This window comes from Macrosteles quadrilineatus, unplaced genomic scaffold (genome assembly GCF_028750875.1).
Source record: "Macrosteles quadrilineatus isolate MER2022 unplaced genomic scaffold, UCM_ALF_1.0 Scaffold_4__1_contigs__length_99947679, whole genome shotgun sequence".
Taxonomy (NCBI): domain Eukaryota; kingdom Metazoa; phylum Arthropoda; class Insecta; order Hemiptera; family Cicadellidae; genus Macrosteles; species Macrosteles quadrilineatus.
This window is the reverse complement of record NW_026542597.1, coordinates 31,371,582-31,384,344: the sequence shown is the minus strand read 5'-3', so window position 1 is coordinate 31,384,344 and position 12,763 is coordinate 31,371,582. Positions and strand designations below refer to the sequence as shown.

The window sequence follows — 12,763 nt, the reverse complement described above, 5'->3', positions numbered from 1 at the left end:
TCGAGCTTATCTGATGGATTCCTTCCATTCTTTTGCTTTAACTTTTTAGTTAGTATGTAATAGATTTTTTTTTATGGTCGAACCAAATATTTGTTTCTGTTTTATTTGCCTGTCATCACTTTTCTTTATTTATTGCAGGCACAATGTTTTCTAATAAATTTATTTTCTAGCTAATGTGCTCGATATAACAGTAATATTCTTAGAGTGGGTATCGCAAGAGCCCATTTGTTGCTGATGTGCACTGGGTCTAGGTCCGCTCTGATTCAATCAATCTATCCCTCGAGTGAGCTTAACTTTAATCTGTAAAAACTCATTAGTTATACGTTAAAATTAAAATCATTTGGTAAGAATTAAAAATGAAAACAAAAGATTATACTAAATATCGCGTTCTGTTTCCCAATGGCTTCTCTAAGGCTGACTAAAAGTGAAATCAGATTTTCAAACTTTTAAAAATAAAACCCATACTTTAAAAAAATGATTAAATAAATTTTATTAAAATTACATTTGTTATTATTTTAAAAAGCTATTTAATTCTTCCTAATGTTTGCATTTGCTATCTATCAACTATAAGCTGTTGCATAGTTGATGTCAACAGTTGAACTCTCAGCTTTTCTGTAAGCAACTTCTTTTTTGCATATGTTTTTTTATGATGTTCAAGCACTCACTAATTATCAGGATGTGTTTGAACAACATAATTTAAACCAGGATTTTATGCAAATATTTTACCAACATTGGAATCAATGTTTTTATTGAATATGTTAGGTAAATATTTGTGGTGATATTAACCTTTTCATGTTTAGGATGTAAGGTTAAATGGGTTATACTTAATTGTTAAATCCAGTGCTCGATTTGCAGGGGAATGCAGCGGAACTGTTACCTCTCTTTCGGAAAGATAAAAATATTGTCATAAATAGGTACTAGTCACATTAAATAGGTTACAGTTCCGGCACCTCATTTTTTTACAAATCGAGCACTGGTTAAATCCATCATATCTTAACAATTATCAACTAATAGCATGTGGATAAACATCACACAAATTAAACCTTAACAAAGGGATCAATTAGAATCAGATCTTGTGCCAGTGCCTTTCCATTTACATTTTTAGATGTAAATTTTAATAATATTTTAACTTACAATTTTGTTCATGAATCAAAACCTAATGCTACTTGATTATATACCGATGGATTTCTATTGAATGAAAGAAACACTCAAAACTAATTGTTTTTATTAAAATATAATTCTTCTTCATGTAACAATAACTTCATGTAATAATACTGTTACAGAAAATTGTTGGATTTTCATTTTCTGGTCTTCTTTGGATAACTGATCCTCCTAGAATGTGCATATAGACATGTTTCTAGGCTTTATTCTAGTTGACGTGTGGATTAAATTTCAAAGAGCCATTCTAAAACAGCCTTGGTAAAAGGTCGGACAGATTTTTCTAGGGTTAAGGTGACAGAATTTAAGACAATTTATCCCACAAAGGTGGCTGTCAGAGTTGTGAATTGGTGAGAACTAGTTGAACACTGCAAACCTTCAGATTTTTTTACCCAAACCGCAATAAGTCACTTGACATTTTTCAGCCTAGAATGAGACAAAACTATTCGACTGCACTAATAGCCTCCCCCATCAGTCTTGTGAGTGCCTGCTTAGCGAGCCATACATCTGATTCAACTACCTCTGCGCGAATTTGTTTAGTTAAAGAAAAAGTAAGAATCTAATGGTTTTAATGAAGTTCTTTCAATCTCCTGTTGATTTTTATACCAAATATGAAGTAAATTGGCGGTTTTTTAGCCATAGGATTAATGTTTCTTTTTATGTCTAAATATTCACAAAGTTTCTCTTCTTGCAATCAAATTGAACAGGAGGTTAAAATAAAGTAAAATAATACCATCAGATTCTTATTATTTCTTCAATTAAAAAGGTTGACACACAGATTTTTTGACACCAAGTTCTGCAGCACCAAGCACACAATGAACTTGAAGCTTGCTATTAATGTTGTCAACTGGTTCTCTCGTACTCTGGGGTGAAATATTACGAGGGCCATCCAGAAAGTAACAGCCGTTTAGCTTTAGCGCTTGCCTTGCCTCTAACGGCACTGAAGTGAAACGTCTGTTACTTTCTGGATGACCCTCGTACTATAGTATGACGTTCACTGGTACTATTCCACCACCCACGACATGTACTGGTTATTGATAAGTGTGAGGCCAACTGAATGTAGAACAGACAGTACCAGGATAGTATTGCAGGAGGGATGTGGAGGTACGTGAGGGCTAGTATGACGTTTGCTGGTATCTTCCCCCCTTTGTGTGACCCAGTAGACGGACACCTGCTCATAGATGGCTGTTACATCAACAATGTACCAGGTAACTTTAAAAATTGATTACATTATGCAGAATATCTCAAATCAATGGAAGCATTTCAATTATTGTCAAGGAAGTATCAACACTATCAATTATCAATTATCAATTATTTAAGATGGGGACGCCACTATGTGCGTATTTTAACTATGTTTCACGTCACAAAAAAAATACACTGACGATTCTACAATGTTACAGATGGCCATCGTCTGAGCAAAAACAGAACACTATTGTCACTACCAGTAGTAGTGTACTGTATTATCTAAAAAAAATTTTACTTGGTTATCATAAGGATGCTGGTTACATACTCAAAATAGTGAATAAGTTCAGTATCTCCCTACGTTCTATATTCAACCTTCACCAATATAGGCCTAAGTTGGCATAAGTTTGAGTGTATCCAGATTATTGGTAATATAAAATTGGTTAAATTTGGTAATATAAAGATTATTGGTAGTGTTCAGTTACTGCTCTGAAGATGACACATCACTTTAGAGATACGACTTGGTTTACCGTAAAAACTATGGTATTTTATTAAGTGTGAGCATGGAATCGTTACTTAAAGAAGTATCAGTTTGTACGATAGCTGTTCATTTGATACAATTGTTCTCCTATTTTCAAACTCAAGATGCCCAGCTTCCAGAATACATCAGTGTTAGTAAAATTGATATGACCATGGTAATTTTGTATTAGAAATGTGTTTTAGTGAGTTCTTTATGAATTGATAATTTTCTGAATTTTCAAAAGTACAGTGGAGTCCCGATAATCTGAACTTCGGTAATCCAAAAGTCCGCTTAATCCGAAACAAAAAAATATATAAAAAAAATGTTATTAAACTTTCAACACAGTTAGCTGTACCTCGTCAAAGTATTCTGTAGCAGCCGGGCGAGATAGACTTTTTTGTAGAGTATTTTAGTAAATATTTCACCATTTTTGTTATTAACATTTTTCATTTTCCCGGGTGCCAAATCACAAACGGATTTTATTAAGTGATAATGCTACAGCCACTAGGTCTAGCCTTAAGTAATGTGAAAAACAATCCCGGGCTCGTGCCTAGCGTCCTAAGAAAAAAAAAATTTTAATTACAAAAATTAAACTAAAAAATTTCAAAAACTTTTAATCTGAAATATTCGGTAATCCGAAATGGGTCCGGTCCCAACCATTTCGGACTAACGGGACTCTACTGTATATAAATGTTTTAGGGAATAGTGTGAATAGGATAACTCGAGTAATTTTGGTCCAATTTTGATTAAATTTGGCTTGAAGGTGTAAGGGGGAATCAACAACTTGAATGAGTTTGCAAACCAGCAAGAAAGGGTCAGGTCAAACTTTGGGGTTTTTAAATTTTCAAAAATTGGCAAAAAAAACATGGAAATACCCAATTTGTATCAAGACCATCTTGTATAGCTTTAAAAAAATTGTATATTAAAGTGTTGTTGAAAAAATAAAGATTACAGAGAAAACTTTTTAACCGTACATTAAAAATGCCTGTGTTATTATGGAGGGAAAGCAATCTGTTGCAGTTTGCTTGTTTATCCTGTACTATTACTATTTGATCAAGATAACACTTTCAAACCTCCCCGTTGCAGCAAACCTAACTACTCATTAAATCTATTGTTATTAAAATGGGGAATAGATATGTCTTGTAATGGAAATATTATAGTAAAAATCCAATCATATAAATTTAAATTTGCTTAGTCTGCAGGTTTGCTGCGGTGGGGGTAATGCTTGTATAGACATGCTATGTTAAGGCCATAAGACTCTCAAAAGAGAGATACATAGGCTATTTAAATTTCTCAAACATTTTCTCCTTGAATAAAACTTGTTTGGTTTTTTACAATGTAGTTAAAAAATTACCACTTTAATCCATCAGTCATTTTGTAAATTTGCCTAAGTCGACTAAGGGGGAATTTAAAAATCTCAATTCTTCAACTTAAAGAGTGTTTTCATCCCCTCAAACATTGTTTTTGTCTTGTGATGGTGTAGCTGATGTAATGAAGCGGAGAGGTGCCAAGTACATCCTGGCCATCGACGTCGGCTCACAGGACGACACAGATCTGACCAACTACGGAGACGACCTGAGTGGCTGGTGGCTGCTGCTCAAGAGGCTCCCCTTCACCTCTCCTGTCAAAGTGCCTAACTTGCCTGACATACAGTCCCGGCTGGCCTACGTGTCCTGCGTACGACAGCTGGAGGTGGGTGGAACTGTCACATTGTCTTGGTCAGTAGAGGATTACTGTATCAATATAATAAGAAGAACATACTGCCTTTGACAGAAGTAGTCATCGAATTTCCATTGTTGTAGTTAATTTTAGAATTGAAATTAGCGTGGTTGAATTGAGCAAAAAACAATTTATTAATTGTGACAAATTTGAAAGAATTTCCTTGGATTGCGATGACTTCATCATCATCTCCTACGATTGTGAAATAATTACATGCATCTCTTGTAATGGTGAAGTAAAGTGTGATCCTAGAAAAATCTTGCCCTTGAAAAAATCAAACCCAAAGAGAATTTGTTAAAAACAATACTCAACTGTTCTGAAATTACTTTTTACATACACAATTTATGGCTTTCTTGATTGATGGGCTACCATTGTCGGCTTCTTTTTCAATGCAAAATCTATTGTTATAAAGTCAGTAACCCACCATATAATTGTGCTACACGACTGAACTTCTCCATGTCAACCTGATTTAAAGAGTGCATGGAAATGCCGCTGAGTTGCAATGACTGAATCATTACTTGTAAAATACTACACTGAATCATTACTTGTAAAATACTACACGATAACATACGCACGTTGCTCAGGTGACTGCTGCTCCATGAATACTGACAATGGTAGCGTGTGGGCTTTCCAACAAGCCTACCCCCACCATCCTCGGGCCCACCTAACTCACTGACACTCAGTTAGTTAAATCTTACCAGCGAGCCTAGTGTCACACCTCCTTATAGTAGCACTCGTATGAGATGGCTCAGTTGGATTTTAACATCCATCTTATCTCTGAAACCATCAGGTACAACTTTAATAAATGAAACCATGCTTGGTAGGCTAGTATGGACAAAGCAAAGAGATCCTGAGTACTGGGAAACTCACATGTTGGGAATCGTAATTTATTCTTACAACTAGGATAATCTTGCACTCTGTCAAAATCTTGAACCAAGTAATTGCAATAAATCCTCTATATTGTCTCCGCTATTGCACGACAATTATAACATAACAACTATTAAACCATAAATAACCTTTTCCATCTATTCTCAATGGTAAATATAAGTGTTAATATATTATCAAGTAGTAGAAACACCCCTTTTTTTTGTTTGTCTATTATTGTTAACATAGTTATTCATAATTTTTGGTTACACTTTATATTAGCCTAATATTTTGTTTCAATTTTATAGGAGGTTAAGAACAGTGACTACTGTGAGTACATTCGTCCACCGATTGACAAGTACACAACTCTGCAGTTTGGTGCTTTCGATGAAATAAAGGTAACTATTTTTTTTATGTACCTAAATACCTCTTACAAATGTTAAAAATGGAAGAAATGTCTTGTATGCTGTTGAGTTTTGACGTATTATAGTCAATGATTGTGACTAAATCAATTTAAAAAGTCTAGTATGAAGTAATCCATGAAAAAAACCATGTTAGTAATGAATATATAAAGGCCTTAGAAAAGGAGCAAACAACCGGACTTACGGAAGACAAAGCCAGAACAACTATTAAAAAAAAGGAGTACGACCAGCATTTGAAAATGCTTCGGAAAGAAAACAACACAGCTCACATAAATCAGGCTGAAAACAAGTCTAAAGCACTGTGGCAAACAATAAACCGAGAAAGGGAAGCGAGATCAAATACTGAAAACCAAATCCATCTTCAAATCAACAATAAAACAATAGACGACCCAATAGAAGTTTCAAACTGTTTTAATGATTTTTTCTCATCAATAGCCGACCGAACACACCAAAATAACAATAACTCTAGAACCAATGCCTTAACAGACCACTTACCAGCAACACATCACACACTCCAGTTCAGACGGGTCACACAAGAAGAAGTGCAAAAGGCCATTCAATCTCTAAAGATGAAAAATTCATCCGGAACTGATGAGGTATCAGCTAAACTTAAAAAAAAACTGTAAAAATGAAATAGTAATACCCCTGACAGTACTCATAAATAACCACTCTCACAAGGAAAATTCCCAGATAAATTAAAAATAGCTAAAGTCTACCCAAAATACAAAAATGGACCAAAGATAGAAAGAAACAGCTACAGGCCAATCTCCCTAATATCAACGTTTACAAAAATAATCGAAAAGATAGTACTAGCCCAACTCCTACACCATCTTCACGAACACAACCTTCTCAATAGTCAACAGCATGGATTTATCAAAGGCAGATCGACAGCCACAGCCTTAATACAACTGACGGAGCACATACTAGACCAGCTAGAAGAAGGCAACACTTCAACAAGCCTCTTCCTAGATTTTTATTTTAGTAAAGCTTTCGACTGCCTAAACCACGAACTTCTTCTACTCAAGCTAGAAACACTAGGTGTGAGAGGAAGAACAGCAGAATGGTTTAAAAGCTACATTAGTAACCGGAAACAACTTGTGGAACTTGTGGAACAACTTGTGGAATTTGTGCGTAGGATCAAGCAAGCTTGCAGTCCAGAAGTAGCCAAAGTTGCATATTTTGCTCTATTCAAGTCCCACCTCAGATATGGCATTGCGACTTGGGGTGGAACATCAAAAGGCAACCTGGAAAGAGTACTCCTGAAGCAAAAAAGAGCAGTTAGATGCCTTGCCGACCTAAACTATAGAGACAGTTGCCGAGAAGCCTTCAAGAACCTTAAAATTCTCACATCAATTTCACTCTACAAAAGAGAAGTCATTATCCACACCACTAAAACAGCCCAGCCAAGACACAGAGACATACACCAGCACAACACACGACATGCCGCCAATTTTTCCCTCCCACAACACCATCTGAGTCTGTACGAGAAGAAACCATCCTACAAAGGTGCTCTGTACTTTTAACAACCTACCAGAGCACCTTAAGAGAGAACAACCCAATCTGTTTAAGAAGCACCTGACAACCTGGCTTATGGACCGGCCGTTCTACTCTGAGGATGAATTCTTAAACAATAAGCCACCATGAAAAAAAAAATTCTAATTCTAATTGCAAATAATGACTGTAATAGTTTATGTAAATACTGTACATTTTATGTACCTGACGCATGAATGCTCTCTAGGAATATTTCAATAAAGATTTTGTCTATTGTCTATTTTATAACCTGTTCTGATCATTTCAATATTAGTGAAAGTAGATAAATATTAAAACTAGAAACCTAAAATACTTTTTATTCTAATAACTACAAATCTTTTACCTTTAAATTCCTGAGAGTGATCCTCAGAAAAAGATACTCTCACTACTACTAAACCCGAAAACAGAAGACCAGATCAAGTTCCAATTTCCCCTTTTTATATTCAATTTACCAACTAACCTTGTTAACAGCCATTAAAAAAAAAGCTTTCATGATACAAATCATTGTTTATGCTTGCTGTTTACAAACACGATCTCTATCAGACACACAGAACAAATATTTACAATATTTCTTAACATACTTATGCCAGTTTCTACATGTAACTATCCTAACCTGACCCTGCTGTAGCTTACTGGATCAATTGTACAGTACACCCCCAATCATTCAAACTGAAAAAGGTTCTATTAATCTAATTTTCTGTTAAACAATGTTTGGAAATTTAAGACTTCTTTAATGTGAAGAGAGATACAACTCTCATATTTACAATATTTTAATTATTGCCATCTATCTATACAGACAAAATGATTTCTTACAAATATTCGACAATAATTTTTTTCATGCCATTTTTATCACGAGATGAGATCTGTGTCGTCGTCTGCTTCATTACATTCCTTGGCCTACTAATTGAGACATGAATAAAAATGTTCCTAAGCCTAGCGAACTTTTCCAGTTGATTTGATATTTTACAATAGTTTCCTGCTAACCAGGGTTTTGGTTTAATGGGATGTGGTTGAAATGGGTTTTATTGTACTCTGTAAATTGAACCTAAAGTGCTTGGGGAGCAAGCAAGTTGGTCTAGTGGTAGCATGGGGCTTAGGGCCCCAAGGTACCAGGTTCAAACCTCACCAATCACCAATGACTAGCAATGTGATAAAGCCACAACTGTTTAAGCCTAGCCTGAAGAAATGTGCAAAATGGTCCCGGACTAGATCATAATGTCCTAGTATTGAAAGTGGGACAAAATACTGCACTCACATCCAAATTATTCTGAGAACACAACTGATTTTGCAGGACGTAGGCTACAACCACGGGAAAACGTTCTTCGCCGGGATGATGAAGGGCGGGGGCCACTCATCTCTGCCTTACCTCAAGTCCCCCGACGTTCTCAATGTCAAGGGGGAGAGGAAACTCGCCTCCAAGGAGTCAAACACTTACACGTTCACAGACCTGGCTCAGATGGTGTGCAAAGTGCAGCGGAAAACCTACTTTGGCGGTAAGATGATTTGACTAAAGTATGTTGATTTATTTTACAAGTTAGCTGCGGGTGTGTCATGAAGAATTGCAAGGAATCCCGGTAAGATTCATGCCTTGCAAAATGGTTTTTTCGTCTAGATGAACTAATGTGAGAAAATTATTTCACTCCGTCAGAGCAAACATGAAGAGTAAATGAATTCCCACACAATTAACTCTGTAAGAACTCTTCTGTTTATTAAAAAAAAAAACACACACACACAATTTTGTGTAACTATAGGACCAATAAGAAATTTTCCAAATAAAATGTTATGTTATTTAAACAGATCAGCTAAAATAACTAATTAGTTTTAGACATTTTAAGAGCAAAGTTATTTTATATTAGTTGGAAAGAAATTCAGTTTTACTTTCATTGTGGACATATTTTTTAAACCACAGAATTGGGTAAGCTTGGAATTTTTTATCCAACACAGTCTACCAAACCAGAAACCTTTTATATAGTTCAACATCCTGTGTCTTATTTTGGGCTTTCTTTATGGAAACAGTGAGAAACAAACTGTGGACCTGCATGTCTTAGAATTACTGCAATTTATCAGCGATCATAAGTTGGGTTGTAAAATATATAAGTCTACTATTAGCTCTTCTTATTTTGTGCAGAGAGTGAATCGTCGGATGAGGATTATGAAGCAGATGAAGAGGACACACAGGAGGTCGGTTATGCATCCGAGCCTTCAGGAACCATTCTTGATGTGAGTGTTTCTTAATAAAAAATGTAGCTTATTATGGGAATGAATGGTATTACTTTGGAAATGTCCTGGAAACATATCTCTGAGATAAAGGATGAATTCATTCATTTACCAAAAGCTTTAGGATAATCTCACCAAAATTTATTTTGTCACCAAAGTTTATTTTCTGATTAAGTGTATAAAATAGAAGCCATTTTATAGTAGGCCCATTGCATGTTTTGTATTGATAATTTGGAAAGGTTTTCCTATTTTGAAGTTGTAAGACTCAATTGGTCCACCCACAGCTTGCTTGTAAAATACTGCCTTCTTTCTTATTCCTCAAATTGATCATGCCAAACTTGTAGGATAAATTCTTGTAAACTATATTATCTTCAATATTACTATCAACTTGTATAGTATGAAAAACTTATAAAGACAATAACTTTTTTATCCTAGCACACTGCAAGAGGCTCATTAAAATATGGTATTTTGAGTGAAACCTAGTTATAGCTCTTGGCTATAGATGGAATGTCTACCATAGAATCCAAATACTGGTAGTTTATGCTCATTGCTTAGTGTCTTAAAAATTATGTAGGTACTTATGTAATATTATATTTGAATTTAATGAAATATATTTTCCAGCCAAATCCTTTGATGAGAAGAAGAACCGGAGGTTCGTTGTCCCTCTCTGAAAACGAACTGGAATCAGAAAATGAATTCTATCCAAGGAAATCTAGAGTGCCATAAAGTAACATAGTATCTCATTCATTCAATTGTAAATTTGTACAATATTATGTAATTTAATTCATGTAAAAAGTAGAACATTTGTTATGTTTTGTGTATAAAACAGTTTTGTAGAAACTTTGGCCTTTTTATTATCTTCCATCAACTACAAAAGAAAATGTACATTAGTACGCTGTGTAATTTAACCTTAGTTTATTTACATATATTTTATACCACATGTATGTATGTTAATTTCAATTATCATTTAGGTTCGTTGACACCAAAGTCAAAGAGGTGGTTAAAAAAATACAACAGTTAGATATCAACATATTTATATCTCAAAAACATTTCGTGTATAAGCAAATTATTCAAATATACATTTCTATGAGCATTGCATTAATTGTACATTATATTGCGATACAATAACAAGCTTAACATCGTTAAGAGTAAAATTTCAACATTGATAACACCATATCAATAAAAATGTCTAAAATAAGTCTTCTATTAATACTAACATTACATTATAGAACATTTCAGGACATTCACATAACAATGCGTTCACAAAAAATAATAAAAATATATGCGTTGTAATTGTTTAAGGAGAAAATATAATATAACTTGGCTACTTATCACAGACTATACGTAAACTGGTAAGCGGTAGACAGAGATGGTTCAGTTCAGATCCACATTGAAGTTGTTGGAAATCTCCCGGACATACACTTTGGGAAAGAAACCCACCTGCAACACAGTAATACTATTGTAGGGTAAAACATTGTTTAAATTACAAAAGTGAAAGATAAGATATTGAAAAGCAAATTGAGTGCTAGATCAATATGTTTAAGACTTTTTTGTTTGCCATTCCATTACCTGTTGTAGAATATTAATCAGGCTAATTTGGAATAATAAGACAGTAACATATATATAACAAAGTAAAGTCTGGGTATTTTCAGTAAACATTAAATAAAACAGGGTTTTTGTTGTAAATTTCCAAGTTTTGCTTATAAATTGTACTGATTTGTTCTGATACTTTGAAAATTTCCCGATATTTCGGGATCCGTCCACCCCTATTTACATTGAAATCTCAACACATAGGTAAACAAAGCTTGTGAATTTTCTCATGCTCCTATGGAGACCAATTAACATTTACTTTTGAAAACCTCACCCCAAAACTTTGGACGTCCAAGAGGTGCAGCCCAAGAGAAACTCAGGGAAGTGAATAGGCCTATGACATCCCTAGATATGTGGACTATTGGTGTGTTTAATTATGGCTGTATCGGTTTAGTGTTTTTGTCGTGGCAACCGCACAGACAAACAGACACCACGTCAATTTTCTAATAGTATAGATGTGTATAATGTACACTAACACAATCATAATAGACTAAAATGATTGCATCACTTACCAAACATCTGTTTGTTTGTATTAGCAAAATTGAAAAGGAGTAGGAAGTCATTTTGAAAGGTCTCTACAAGAAACATATTTTTGTTTACTAAGGGTGTAGCATAGAGCACAAGGGCCTAGATTTTTTAGGATTTTTTGAGAGGATAGCAGGCTTACCTGAATGGGAAAGAGTCCAAACTGGACTCCAAACTTTTTGTTTACTAACTTAGTTTGCCTTAAACAATGGTGCAAATCTATATATTATTAAAAGAATTTGTTGGATATTTGTATTCAGCTAATCAACCCCTAAAGAGATGGACAGGTCCCGAAATTTCACAAAATTTTCAGGAATTCCTGATTTTCGGGACGGGATTACATTTGATTCGGGAAATTTCGGGACGGGATTTGGACCGATCGTCGGCGATTTTGCCACTTCGAGAGTGACGATAAAACCGCCATCGCGAGAGATGTTCTGCGAACGTCATAACGACGATCACGCCGTGACCGCGGAGTCATACCGACGATCATCCCAAGCCCACGGAGTCATAACGATGATCAACGCCGTGACTGCGGAGTCATACCGACGATCATCCCGTGACCACTGAGTCATAACGATAATTTTAAAAATTGTTTACATTATATGCATACAAAATACGAAACAATAGTCAAGACCTGTGCGCGGGACGAGCTTTATTAAAAATTTAAAATAATCTACAAATTAAAACTAAATTAATCAAAATACTATTTACAACTAAACTATGAGACAGCTACAGAGTTAATGCTATGTAACAGGTAGTCGAGTGAATGGAGTTGCAGTTATTGATGTCTGTACGCTAAATATTGTTTGGTGTACTTGTATATTAATTATTTTGACTTTTAGGTATTGTTTACTGAACTGATAAGGGATAACTGATAAGTTTCTATAGGTACCTGTAAATTGTTGTAACCAAACCTTTTTTTGGTTTTTATAGTGTCACAAACGGTAAAACTTGATTTTGTTTGTCTTTTTTGGTAACTGCAATACTCAAGACTTTCTTTCTATGCACAGGAAAAAACCCCGTCCCGAAAATC

The 12,763-nt window shown here is 34.8% G+C and overlaps 2 protein-coding genes across 5 annotated transcripts in view; one reads left to right on the top strand and one right to left on the bottom strand.

Annotated features, from left to right (window-relative positions):
* LOC128991806 (neuropathy target esterase sws) overlaps nucleotides 1-10,452 on the top strand; it is a 57,050-nt gene extending 46,598 nt beyond the window's left edge. The window contains exons 22-27 of one of the 2 annotated variants that reach the window (XM_054414999.1): nucleotides 2,250-2,366; nucleotides 4,344-4,552; nucleotides 5,752-5,841; nucleotides 8,687-8,888; nucleotides 9,524-9,615; nucleotides 10,234-10,452. In XM_054414999.1, coding sequence (XP_054270974.1) covers nucleotides 2,250-2,366; nucleotides 4,344-4,552; nucleotides 5,752-5,841; nucleotides 8,687-8,888; nucleotides 9,524-9,615; nucleotides 10,234-10,338 — 815 coding nt within the window. In that variant the 3' untranslated portion in view covers nucleotides 10,339-10,452. The remainder of the gene's footprint in view (nucleotides 1-2,249; nucleotides 2,367-4,343; nucleotides 4,553-5,751; nucleotides 5,842-8,686; nucleotides 8,889-9,523; nucleotides 9,616-10,233) is intronic. The other variant, XM_054414997.1, reaches the window with a different exon arrangement.
* A 184-nt stretch (nucleotides 10,453-10,636) lies between these two features.
* LOC128992598 (protein vav) overlaps nucleotides 10,637-12,763 on the bottom strand; it is a 29,220-nt gene continuing 27,093 nt past the window's right edge. For all 3 annotated transcript variants that reach the window (XM_054416255.1, XM_054416257.1, XM_054416256.1), the window contains one exon: nucleotides 10,637-11,052. In XM_054416255.1, coding sequence (XP_054272230.1) covers nucleotides 10,987-11,052 — 66 coding nt within the window. In that variant the 3' untranslated portion in view covers nucleotides 10,637-10,986. The remainder of the gene's footprint in view (nucleotides 11,053-12,763) is intronic.